At 43.5% G+C, this 13,060-nt stretch overlaps 1 protein-coding gene across 14 annotated transcripts in view; it reads left to right on the top strand.

Annotated features, from left to right (window-relative positions):
* IMMP1L (inner mitochondrial membrane peptidase subunit 1) overlaps positions 1–13,060 on the top strand; it is a 90,853-nt gene that overhangs the window by 47,400 nt on the left and 30,393 nt on the right. For all 14 annotated transcript variants that reach the window (XM_069554652.1, XM_069554660.1, XM_069554654.1 and 11 more), the window contains 2 exons: positions 8,600–8,733; positions 10,638–10,726. In XM_069554652.1, coding sequence (XP_069410753.1) covers positions 8,629–8,733; positions 10,638–10,726 — 194 coding nt within the window. In that variant the 5' untranslated portion in view covers positions 8,600–8,628. The remainder of the gene's footprint in view (positions 1–8,599; positions 8,734–10,637; positions 10,727–13,060) is intronic.

Genomic DNA, 13,060 nt, shown 5'->3' with positions numbered 1-13,060 from the left:
TCCTTCGGTGCAGCCCCGGGGGCAGGGCGTAGGTTGTCCTGCCCGTATTATGGTCAGGAGGAATAGTGACAAGAGCATGTTTAGCTATGATAGGAGGAGAGTGATAAAAGAGAAGAAGTCAATTTGAGATTCTGTAAAAAGGAGGAAGGTCCCCTGTAAGTGTAGATCAGAAATTCCCTGAGAGAAAGAGTCACAGTCAGTAATTGGGGTAGCCAGCCAAAGGTTCTGTAATAGGGTCAGGATAAAGTCTTCGAGGCAGGCTAGGGTGGGAGACATATGGCCAGGTCAGGCCGCCCCAAAGGAATAGCACCCCAGGAGTAGTGAACAGATAATAAGGTAAGCAAGGGCCAGTGAAAGTCAAAGTATGACCGGGCAGCCCTGGGGGCCATGACAGCCAGTCCAATGGCGAAGAGTATAGTCAGAGCTGCGATTGGCAACAGCCACAGCGGATGAGGCCAGACAGGCACTGGACCGGGCATGTCATCTGCTGGCGGGAGGCAGAGGTGTCTTAGTAATGGTGATCTTGGTAGGTCCCGAGATTCTAGAAGTGTAAGTCTCTAGGGGTTTGGGAGAGGGCAGGCCGTGTAGTGGAGCCCGTCTGAGCCGTGTGATGTGGTACCACAGCTCATCTCCCCATAGTCTGGCTGCCGAAGGAGTGTTGAGGATCACTGTGAAAGGACCAGTCCACCAGGGCTGAAGGGGTTGAGGCATCAGCGTTTTTAGGAGGACCTGATCTCCTGGTGCCAAAGCAGGGGACGGGATTGCCTGGTTATGGTCTCTGACAGGTTGAGGGAGGACATGGTCAGCGTGTTCTCTAAGTAGGGACCTCAGGAGGGTGAAATAGGGCAAGTAAGTCCCCAAAAGGGGGGTTGAGGGATCCAGAAGGTTAGTCAGCAGATAGGGCCTACTGTACAGCAGTTCAAAAGGTGTCAACACAGACCAGCACATACCAGAAGGTCCTATGTCTAGGCATGTGAGTAAAGTCTATCTGCCAATCCTGTCCCGGCAGGTGTCCCCTCAACTGGTGAGTTTCTTGTGGCAGCCTGAGTCCTCCTTGAGGAGAGGTCTTGGCACGGATTAGGCAGCGATGATGGACTGCCTGAATGGTAGGTCGGAGATGTAACGGGGAAAAGAGAGGGCTAAGGAAGGTCAAAAGTGCGTGGGGCCCAATGTGTAAAGAGTCATGGGTCTGGGTGATAATGGACATTGCCTGTTTTTCGGGTAGGACTAGTTTGTCGTGGAGCGTGATCCATCCAGAGGAGTGTTTGGAAGTGCTCTCCTGTGAGAGGAGGGCCTCTTTTGGCTTTTGAATAGTTAAGTGTAAGGGAGGTCCTGAGAAATAGTATAGGTAGAGGCCCCTGTTGTAAGGCTATCTGTCCGGCCACCTGGTCAGCCTTATTGTTGCCTAGGGAAACCGTGTTGTGAGTCGTCTGATGTCCTTTGTAGTGTAGGATGGCTACCTGGGTGGGCTGTGAGATGGCCTCCAGGAGCTTGGCAATTAGGGGGGCATTAGAGACGGGTGATCCCTTGGTGGTGAGGAATCCCCTCTCTCCAGATAGCTGAATGTGAATGTACAATCAAAAAGGCATATTTGGAGTCAGTATAGATGTTAACCCGTTTTCCCGTTGCCAGGTGTAAGTCTCTAGTGAGCACTGTTAGTTCTGCCTTTTGGGAGGTGGTTTCCTCTGGTAGCGGGTGAGCCTTGAGGATGTCATTGGTGGTCACAATTGCATACGTAGCAGCCCGATGACCGTTAGGGTCTCGTTTTGAACTGCCATCTACAAATAGCATGAGGTCTGGGTTTTGTAGCGGAGTAGCAAAAAGGTTTGGGGGTGGTTGGGTAAGAGTGTCCAGGACCTCTACACATGAGTGAGGTTCTGTGTCTTTGCCTGAAGGACAGGTTGGAAGCAAGGGGAGAGAAGATAGGTTTAGCTGGGAGCTGCGGCCCAAAGTAACCTGGGGGTTATCCAGAAAGACCAGGTGGAATTGTTGGAGCCGAGAGTCGCTAAGGTCTGACAGGAATTTGGAAGCTAGGAGGTCAGCCAGGTGGTGTGGTGAGAATATAGTTAGGGGTTGATATAAAATTAGCTTTTTGCATCTGCGTATAGAGAATCTGCTGCTGCCAGGACGTGTAGGCAGGGGAACCATCCCCGGGTGGTGGGGTCTAACTGTTTGGAGATAAATTCCATTGGCAGCATTTCAGGGCCCGCAGGCTGTACGAGGGCTCTAAAGGCTTTGCCCCCTTTTTCATCAGTGTACAGGTGATATGGGAAGTTGGGATTGGGCAGGATGAGCAGGGAAGAGGACAGTAAAGCTGAGCGGAGGTTGTGGAAAGCCTTCTGGACCTCTGTTTCTGAAGAGAGCGGTCCAGTAGGGGTGTCTTTTGTGGCTGTGTAGAGGGGTTTAGCCAGTGAAGCATAGCTGGGGACCCAGTGCTGGAAGAAGTCTGTTAGCCCTAAAAAGGATAAGATTTGTTTTCCAGTGGAAGAGGGGCAGAGGTCTCAGAGAAGGCTGAGTCTGTCGGTAGAGTCTTGGTGGTTGGGGTAATCGTTAATCCTACGTAAGTCACAGAGGTCTGGGTGAGTTGGGCCTTTTGTTGAGATATTTGGTATCTTTGAGGGCTAAGGGAGTTAAGAAGAATAGTGGTATGTGTCAGAGAGAGAGCTTGTGAGGGGCTGCAGAGTAGAAGGTCATCCACATACTGTAAGAGGACACTAGGGGCCAAAGGGCACGCAGCCAGATCCCAGGCCAGAGCTTGGCCAAAAAAAATGGGGGCTGTCTCTGAACCCTTGGGGGAGGACTGTCCAGGTTAGCAGGGAGGACTGTTGGGTTTCTGGGTTGGTCCATGTGAAAGCAAAGAGGAATTGGCAGTCTGGGTGTAAGGGAATAGTGAAAAAGGCATCTTTGAGGTCTATGACAGAAAAGTGAGTCATACTGCTAGGGATGTTGGAAAGTAAGGTATAGGGATTGGGGACAATTGGATGGGCGGGATTATGGCCTCGTTTATCAGTCGAAGGTCCTGGACCAATCAGTAGGCACCAGAAGTTTTCCACACCGGGAGAATGGGGGTATTACAGGGCGAGGTTGTGGGGACTAGGAGGCCCTGGCCTAAGAGATGGTCTGTGATTGGTTTAAGACCGAGTAGGTGAGCCTGAGAAATGGGGAATGGAGGGCGGTTTGGGAAGCGGGAAGGATCACGTAGTTTAATCAGGATGGGCGTGTGATGGGTTGTTACCAGAGGGATTTCAGTGTCCCAGATGGTAGGGTCGACAACTGGAGCCTCAGGGAAGCAGAGGAGGAGTAGGCGCAAGGTGAGAGATTGGGAAAGTGAGAGCGGTAGGTGAATGGTGGCCCCGCTAAGTCACTTCAGTCGTGTCCGACTCTGTGCAACCCCATAGACGGCAGCCTACCAGGCTCCCCCGTCCCTGGGATTGTCCAGGCAAGAACACTGGAGTGGGTTGCCATTTCCTTCTCCAGTGCATGAAAGTAAAAGGTGAAAGTGAAGTCTCTCAGTTATGTCCGACTCTTAGTGACCCCATGGACTGCAACCCACCAGGCTCCTCCATCCATGGGGATTCTCCAGGCAAGAGTATAGTTAAAATGTCCCGCCCCAGCAGGGGAGTGGGGCCCGAAGGGAGTATCAGAAAAGACTGTGTGAACAAGAAGTGATCAAGCTGACAGGGCTGTGGCCCAGTCTGCAAGGGTTGTGAAGACATGCCATCTATACCCACCGCCGAGACCTGGGAAGGATGCAAGGTGCCCCTGAAGGAGGGAAGGACCGAATAAGTAGCCCCCGTATCTATCAAGAAATTGATAGACTTACCCGCCACTTGAAGCATTACCCTGGACTCAGCTTGGGTTATGGGGGTCCCCAAGTCTGGGCACCGTCAGTCTTCATCAAAGGAGAGAAGTTCCAAGGCGGGGTGTGGGGAGGAAATGTCCTTTTGGGACCCCAAACCTTGGCCCGGTAAGGCCGGGGCCTGAGTCGCCTGGGGACAATCACTCGCCCAGTGTCCTGGTTGTTTGCAATGAGGGCACAGCTTTGTCGGGGGTCTGGGCATTGGCGGGCCCAGTGGCCTTCATGACCACATTTGAAGCAGGCTTCTGGTGGTGGCTTCTGGGGACCCACCTTTTTGTCCTGTGGCCGGCCACAGGGCTGCCACCAGTGCCTGGGTGTGTCTCTCCAGGAGGTTAGCCTGGAGTTTGGCTTTTTGTTTAAGCCTTGCCTTGTGGCTGGCTTCAGCCGCTCCCTCTCGGGCAAAGGCCATTTCTACCAGGTCTCGGAGGGGGGTCTGAGGCCCATCCTCAGCCTTGGAGAGTTTTTTTTTTTCCTGATGTCTGGAGCCGATTGAGATATAAAACGGTTGGCTAGGGTGATGATTTCCGCCGGAGAGTCTGGGGCAATCCGGGTATAGGTGGTGAGAGCCTCTGTCAGCCTATTAAGAAAGGCTGCTGGGTTTCCATCGGGGCCCTGGGTTATTTCATCTAGCTTAAGTAGGTTTATTACCTTGAAGGAGGTGGTCTCCATTCCTTCCAATAGGCATTCTACCATGTACTGAACGTTGGCTCTTCCTCTCTGTCCCTCCTGATGGTCCCAGTCTTGGTCTATGTCTGGAATGGCAGCCATTCCAGGTGGCCGGGTAGGGTCTGCTGGGTTGGCTAGATGTCTCCGGTCTGCTACCATTCTTGCTGCAGCCCAAATGGCCATTCTTTCCTCTGGGGTAGTAGTGGACCCCAGGATGACAAATATGTCCTGCTAGGTGAGGGCGTAAGACCGAGACAGCTGGGTAAAGTTTTTGATGTAGTTGGAGTGGTTGGCTGAATAGGAGCCTAGCCACTGTTTGATATGGGCAAGGTCTTGGAGTGAAAAGGGTACGTGGACATGGGCGAGACCCTCTGGGCCGGCCACCTGGTGGAGAGGAAGCAGGGGAGCTGGCGGCAGATGGGGAGCGATCCCGGATCTTAAGTGTGAGCTGACTGGTAAGTCAGAAAGGGATGGGCATGGAGGAAGGGGTGGATATTTGAGGTGGAGCCAAGGGAGTTGCGAGAGGCTCTGTCACAGGAGGGTTGGGCTGCGAGGACAGTGGGGGAGGAGTGGATATGGAGGAAGTTGGTGAGGGCAGTAGAGGGGGAGTTGGTGTGGGGGAGGTTGTGAGGCAGGGCACGAAGGAAGGGGTGGGTATAGAGGCGGCTTAGTCAGAGGAGGGCTGGCCTGTGAGGACAATGGGGGAGGAGTGGATATGGAGGAAGTTGGTGAGGGCAATAGAGGGGGAGTTGGTGTAGGGCTAAGGAAGGGCCATGGTTAGGAGAATTTTAGAAGGGGAACAGTGGGTATATAGGGTGGGATGGGAGCGCAACAGCCAGAAAGCCTGTACGTAGGGTACCTCAGACCATTTTCCCGTCCTCTGGCAGTAATTATCTAAGTCACAGAGGATGTTAAAATAGAAAGTTCCAGATGGCAGCCATTGTGAGCCGTTATCTAAAGAATATTGGGCCGTGCCTCAGAACAAAGGAAGGTTAAGCATTTGGAACGAATTTCTCCGGAGATATGTAGAGTTCTGGGGTTGGCGAGTAAACATTTTAGTGGGGTAGACCAAGGTTGGTTGGCCCTGGAGGCAGATGTCCCCATGGTGACTATGAAACGAAGGTCCTGGACCAATCGTCGGTAAGGCTGGGAGTGGTCCGGTCGGGCGTCCCCAAATGGCTGTCAACTCAGCGAGGAGAGGGCCACTCAGCCAAGACGGACGTCTCGAGTTGACTGGAGCCGAGGAATAGCAGGCCTGGCCTGCGGAGCAGGGGTCCAGATGCCGCCGTGATTTAAAGGGACCGAGACTCCCTAGGAATAATCGCCATGGGAGCAACAACCCCTAGAACCCGACCGATGGAATTTACCCGGTATCCTGCCAGACGGTTGGATGGTCCCAGAGGGGTGACCTGGTCCGGTGCGAGCCAGACCCAAGGGGGTCCGCAAATCCCGCTTGTCGCAGGATGGGCCCTCACCTCCGGCCCCACTGGGCACCAAATGTTAGGTAGAAAAACAACGAGGACACCAAAAGAGTATCTAACAGGCTTTTTAATGGCGAAGCGCTCCCGGGCGGGCTTCTCGACCCCAGCGAGGCAGGTCAAGGTAGTCCGCACCCGGACTGTGCTGGGGAGGTGTTTATATGTGTTCGTTGTGGGGGATGGTCAGGCTAGATCGCCCAAAAAGGTACGGTTAGTGAACGGGGGTTCGGATAGGTCGCCAGGCCGAGGCGTCGCAGGCTGACAGGTCCTACGTGGCTGGGGCCGGCGGCTTTAGCTGGCAAAGTGTGCTGTCATTGGTCCCCGGGACCTGGGAGGCTCCTTCCATTAGGGACTTCCCCCGCCGGCGGGAGAGAGGAGGGGCCGCCCATCATGGCCCCGGGGTCCGGCCTTACAATAACCATTTTATCATACTAAAGATGTGTGGAAAATATAGGAGATTTGGGTTCAATATATATTCATTAATTCAGTCAAGCCCCAAGGATTCAAAGATGAATAGTGCACAGTCACTGCTCACCGACATATAAACAAATATAGTATGTAAAAAAATATATAATAAGAGAAAGATATAAATAATATAGTGCAGTAAGTAGTATAATCAGTGTATGGTGAAGGTAGGTAAGTGATACAAAGCATAGGTAACATTTGTTGGGGTGGCCCAGTGAAGACTTGTTAGGGGAGACGACATAATCTATGTTTAATAGGTGACTAAACACTAATAAGTAGTAAGACACTGATAAATAATAGTCCTATCCTGTGGGTTCTATAATTCTATTATTGTGACTTCCCTGGAGGTCCACTGGCTAGGACTCTGTGCTTTCCCTGCTTAGGGCTTGGGCTCACTCCCTGGTCAGGGAACTAAGATTCTGCAAATTGCACTGTGCATCCAAAAGGAAAAAGAAATCTATTTAAACATAAGATAGGCAGAAACTTAGACATTTGGAAATGCAACTTAATTATATGAGGTTATATAGTGCATGCTAATTGCCAGGCAGATGACACAGTAACTAGCATTTATTGATCCATTTCACTACACAACTACATATCTGATTACAAGTAATCCTGACAACTCTCTGAGATGGTGATAGTAAGGCCATTTTACAGATAAAGGCACTTGAGATTTACAGAGGTAAAATAACCTGAACATCACACAGCTAAAATGTGGTGGAGCCGTGGTATCTGCTTTGACAGACCAACTTTAGAGACAGTATTCTTAATCATTGAAAATGAACATTAGGAACCCAAATGAGAAGCAACAACTTGCCTATTGAGAGCATTTAGAGAAGAGTTACTAACTAGATACATGATGGGTATCATGATGGGTATATTCCAGGTGTGGATATTGGCATAAGTAAGCATTTGATGGGCAGTTTAAGTAAACAGGAGTATGGTTGAGTAGTCAGTTTCTGTAGGAGCATCAAGGAAGATCGGGTTGGAATCTGAAGATGGGAAGGAAGCTATTTGGAAAAGAATCGTGAAAATGAGTAATATGTGATAGAAAACTATAGAGGTTATGAGAGCAAGGGAGAAATATGGGAGTCAGTGTAACATAATGGTTAAGTTCTTGAGTTTCTAGTTTTGTTGATGTTTAGCATGTAAGCTGACTACTCTTAGGTTCCTTATCTGTAAAATGATAATAGTAATAATATCTTGCTCACAGAGATTAATTTGTAAAGCCTGGCTTATATACCACTCATTGAGCAAATGTTACATGTTATTATTGTTGCTGTGTTTTAGTAAATTTAATCTGATAACAGTGCCTAGAAGTCCAGGCCTAAGCATTAGGCCATTAGTTCAGAAACACTTGAAACATAGTTGTAGCAGGTAAATACAAAAGAAGGGACAAATACTAAGAATATTTTAGATGAATATCAGTATGTCAAGTATATATGGCTTTTTAAAAATATATGGTTCTTAATGGTGTTTCATAATCATGAGTTCATTGTTATAGTAGCAATTAATAACTGACAGCTGAATATAACTACAATTTACAAAGCCACTAGGACATGTTAATTGAATTTGATTCTTGAACCATTCTGTGAGATACTGTTACTTCCATTTTATTAAGGCCCATAGAGATGAAATAATTCATTGAAGATCACACAAGTTAATAAATGAAGTAATTGAAAACTTGCCTTTTCATACGTTTATTCTAGTTTTTTCTCTTTATTGCCCTATTATGACAAGAACTGATGTTCTATCACTGGAAACAGTATGAAGAACTGTTATTAATACTTGAAAGAGTTAATATCTTTTCTTAAGTATCTGCCTTAATATCAAGAAATAACTGGGACATGAAAGGGGAGAGACAAGTTCAGAGTGTACTAGTTATGTAATTTATATTTAAAATACAGTAATATTTGAATAATCTGTTTAGTAGATCAGAATATTAAGTGGCTATGATTTGCCTTTAAAAAAATCTTTATAGCAAAAATGAAAGTAAACTTTTGATTTTCTGCACAAATCATATTAGGCGTTTACTACACTTTGGGTAATTGTGAAATATTTTACAGCAGAGTTATCTCTTAAGTGTTTTAAAATAGTATTGATCATGAAACTTTTTGAAATTTACCATCAGGCCAATGGTAGCAGAGTCTACATAGAACTATGCTTCGTGGTGTTCTGGGAAAAACCTTTCGACTTGTTGGTTATACTATTCAGTATGGCTGCATAGCTCATTGTGCTTTTGAATACGTTGGTGGTGTTCTCATGGTAAGTGCTCACATTCAAGAAAATAATCATATAAAATATGTTATTTTTTAAATTGAAGGAAGAGTGTTTGTTTGCATTAGCACTGATGTAAAACAGAAGAACTGTAACTTTAAATGTGGTCCTGTATTGTTTCTTTCAGGGGCACAAAAGCCCCTATTAATCTAATGAAATATTAGTTTTTACCATTATTGAATACTACTTACTGTGTTCCAGGATGTGTTAGATATTTTATGTTTATTAACTCATTTAATCTCTTACACTCTGTGAGATACCTGTTGTTGTTGTTTAGTAGCTAAGCTGTGTTCAACTCTTTTGTGACCCCGTGGACTGTAGCCCACCAGGCTCCTCCATCCATGGGATTTCCCAAGCAGGAATACTAGAGTTGCCATTTCCTTGTTCAGAGGATCTTCCCGACCCAGGGACTTAGTCCGCATCTCCTGCTTTGCAAGCGAATTGTTTACCACTGAGCTGCCAGGAAGGCCCCTGAACTACTTATTAGAAATCTGCTAATACTGTGTACATGAGGAAGCTGAGGCTCAGAAAGCTCAAGTAACTTTCTACAGGTCCCACAATTCCAAGTAGACTTGGAATTTCAGCACATATTTCTCTAATTTTCAAAAATCCTACTTTTCAACTACTGTGAAGAGTGTCAATAACTGTTACTAAAACAAATGATTTATTCTGCCTTGTGTCAAAATTTAAATGTTAAGGCTGTCCTTTTCCCAGTGTATTTTCTTAATATTGCATCATAAATCTACCAACCATGACAATACTCACCTTTTGTCATATAAATGAAATAATAAATTGGTTGATTGTTCAGTTAGTGAGTTTTGCTATTGATGTTGCTATGTTTACAGGTTTACCCTAAAGAGATTTATAGTTGTATAGTCTCAAGTTGGAATAATTCTAATAACTATATTTAGGCAAATAAATATATCTAACTGAAATTCCCTTTTGATTTTTTTTATTAATCTATACTGGTGCTTCCAGTAGACTACAGAGATAGCAAAAAACTTTCATTGTGGTCTTTTTTTCTGCCTGAGTAGGAGGTTTTGAGTAAAAAGTTTTATTTACATACACCTGAATTGAATGAAGACTGTTGTATTTAGGTTTTTTAGATTACAATGATAATATACAACAGTTTTGAGTTATAAGTTCAGTTCAGTCACTCAGTCGTGTCCAACTCTTGGCAACCACATGGACTGCAGCACGCCAGGCTTCCGTGTGCATCACCAACTCCCTGTTCCTGTGTACCTCATACCTGTTTTGAGGTATATATAGTTTATTGTTTTAAAACACACTAATATGAAAGTTTTTAAAGTGCATCTCATTATGCCAATACTTTTCAGTAGAAAATGTAAGTTGCAGCCCCCAAAAATGAATAAACTATTCTCTTGAAGAGAATGAAAGATACCAGTTAGTTGAAAATAGTATGATACCACTTGCTAAATTACTGTCATGAGCTTCTGGATGATATTTGGCCATAGCAAGAAGAAAAAAATCATTAATTGTTCAACAAGTTATTGTTCAGTAATTCAACAAGTATGTGTTGAGTATTAACTTTATGCTAAGCACTGTTCTTGATCTTGGTTAGCAATTGGGAACTTAAGAGACAAAGTCACTGCCCTCAGAGCACTTAAATGTTACAAGATGGCCAAAATTTGGAACCAGAGGTAGTGTTATTCATCTTTTATAATATAATATAAACCATTTTAAATATATTTTGCCTGTGTTTCCAGATTTGCTGGCTTCTCTATAGAGTTGACCTTCTCTCAGAGCTACCAGCTTATTATAAATCATCCTCCAAGTTTAAAAAACATTTGCTTGATTTTCTTTTAAGCCTGATCAGATATTTATATTTTAAAAAGTTTTCAAGTTAAGTTTAAAAATTACCTCTCTTTCAGTGTTCTGGACCATCAATGGAGCCTACAATTCAAAATTCAGATATTGTCTTTGCAGAAAATCTTAGTCGACATTTTTATGGTATCCAAAGGTAAATTTCTGTCACAAATATATTAAATTCATGGTGAAAACACACACATATATTGTGTCTTTTCTGCAGTTTCTTAACGTTAGCTTCAAAAACTCTTCTGTAAATAACCAAATTAATGACCCAACTGGATGAAATTTTGACTCAAATTTTTTCTCTCACTGTGAGAAATTTTAATAGTCTCTCAAAACATGCAGTCTCTTGGATCGTTTGAACTAGAGACTTAGGAGCCAGTTACATGCAGTCTCTTGGATCGTTTGAACTAGAGACTTAGGAGCCAGTTACATATTCAAATGTTAGTGATTTGATTTTTTAATTTTCAATATAATCCTGCATTTCTATTGGCGATTGTCTTATTCTCTGTAGTCTGTGATGAGCAGTTGATGACTTTTAGACTATATAGCAGTGTATATAGCTGGGAGCCAAGAATCCTATCTATTATGAGTTTTCTGATTAATTATATTAAGTTACAAAATTCCTCGGCAAATATTATTCACTGCTAAATCTTTTAAAATCCTGTTCTAAATGGTGTTTCCAGTCCTTAAGATATTATTTATTCTACTTAACTCCTGGAGTGTTATTCCTTCTGAATTGATGTTAAGTATTAATCATTTAATTTAATTTCTAAAGGGAACCTCTTTGAGTCCTTAAAATTTGGGGTCCGTTAGTTTTTCACAATTCTTAAAAAATAAATCTGTATTACATTTCATCTTCAGAAAATATAAATTTTACTCACTTGAGCTGTTATTTATCTTATGGCATAAGTAGGTTTAGGCGTTCCTCCTTCATTATTGGCCTTTCCTGTTGTGTGTTCCACATTACTGGAGAATCATCAAGAACACTGTAAACCTGTTCTTTGCATTTACTGATCTTCCACCATCTTAGATTCTGTAGATAGAAACTCTCTCTTCCTCAAGCATTATGGTCTAGCTTGGGCCTTAGGTAATTCTTCAGATCTTTTATCCTCAACAACTTCAGGATGCCTAATTGATAGATATAAAATAAAGTTTATATAACAGGTTATATTTTAGCTTCCTTTTCTTTTTACCTTATATCAAAATAACTTATTACAGTTTTTAGATTAACTGGAGACCTAGTCACTGCAGTTCACTACAGTTCACTACAACGTAAAGACAAGCATCTGTTTTCCATGCTAATCACATGATTCACAGTCTTTAAGCATCCTTAACAAGAAGCTGAATTCATTGGCTAAATGGTTTCTGAATGAATACTTCAATATTGTCTTTTTTGGAGGGGATACTCTTTGGAGTCAGATGGGTAATATAAATAAATATATTTAGTAAATAAGATTTTTTTGAGTTTCATTTTGTATTCTGTTCATTCAGGGAACCCATTAGCTGGAAAGACAGCTCAAAATCTGGCATTTATGTGAGACATACCAAAGTAACTTTTACAACCAAAGTAGTCAGTTGGTAACTCTACTTTAAAAATATTACTATACTGAATATTTTTTTCATTAATCTGCAGCACAGAACTCTGAGATTTCAGGGGAATCTCTGAAACCTGACAAGAGAAACTCTTGCTAGCTGTCTGTTTCTAAAGACAGAATAGCCATCCATTTAGGGAAGATAAAATTCTGCATATCTGGTATCTAGAACACATGGATTTTTCAGTCCAGTGGACAGAACTCTCATGCTTGAGACAGTCATCCCTTATTACTACTTACTCTTTGAATAGTCAGTGAGCACCTCATTTATGAGATGTACTCTACCCTATAGAGAATGTTAGGTTGAGTAAGAGGTTGATCTTTCATCTCAAAAGCTTATAATCTACTAGAATAATAAGGATAATTATAAATGATATAGGAAAATTTGAATCTTAGTTCTGTTAAGTTTATTTTAAAATGCTATTTGAAAGAGTTGAGAATTCTCGGTGATCTTTTTTGATCTAAGTTCTGTGCCTATAATATCTGGTTAGACCACTGGAAGTACAGTCTACAGTAATAATGCTTTCTATAAAAAAAACTGACTAAATTATGATCTTTTATGTTGCCATTCAAGTGCTGTTTGTTTTGAGGGTCATATTGATTATTTTGTTAACAAACTTAAGCTGAGTAAGACTCCCACGGAGAACATTTCTTTCCCCAAAGCTAGCCATAATCAACTTTATAGTATGTTACATATGTTACAGTATTTGCAAATTTCTTCATCTGAACAGTTCTGCTGCCATAGTTCCAATTGATTGGAAAGAGATGCTTTATCCCGTTTTCAAACAAGTATAAGCCTTATATTGCACTCCAACTTATAGAGTTTAGTGTTTTAATAGCATTCAGCTCTTATTAAGAATAGCCTGAAGAAATGATTATTCTGAATACTG

This window comes from Ovis canadensis, chromosome 15 (genome assembly GCF_042477335.2).
Source record: "Ovis canadensis isolate MfBH-ARS-UI-01 breed Bighorn chromosome 15, ARS-UI_OviCan_v2, whole genome shotgun sequence".
Classification (NCBI taxonomy): Eukaryota; Metazoa; Chordata; class Mammalia; order Artiodactyla; family Bovidae; genus Ovis; species Ovis canadensis.
The sequence above is the reverse complement of the archived record's forward strand: the minus strand, read 5'-3'. Positions and strand labels throughout refer to the sequence as shown.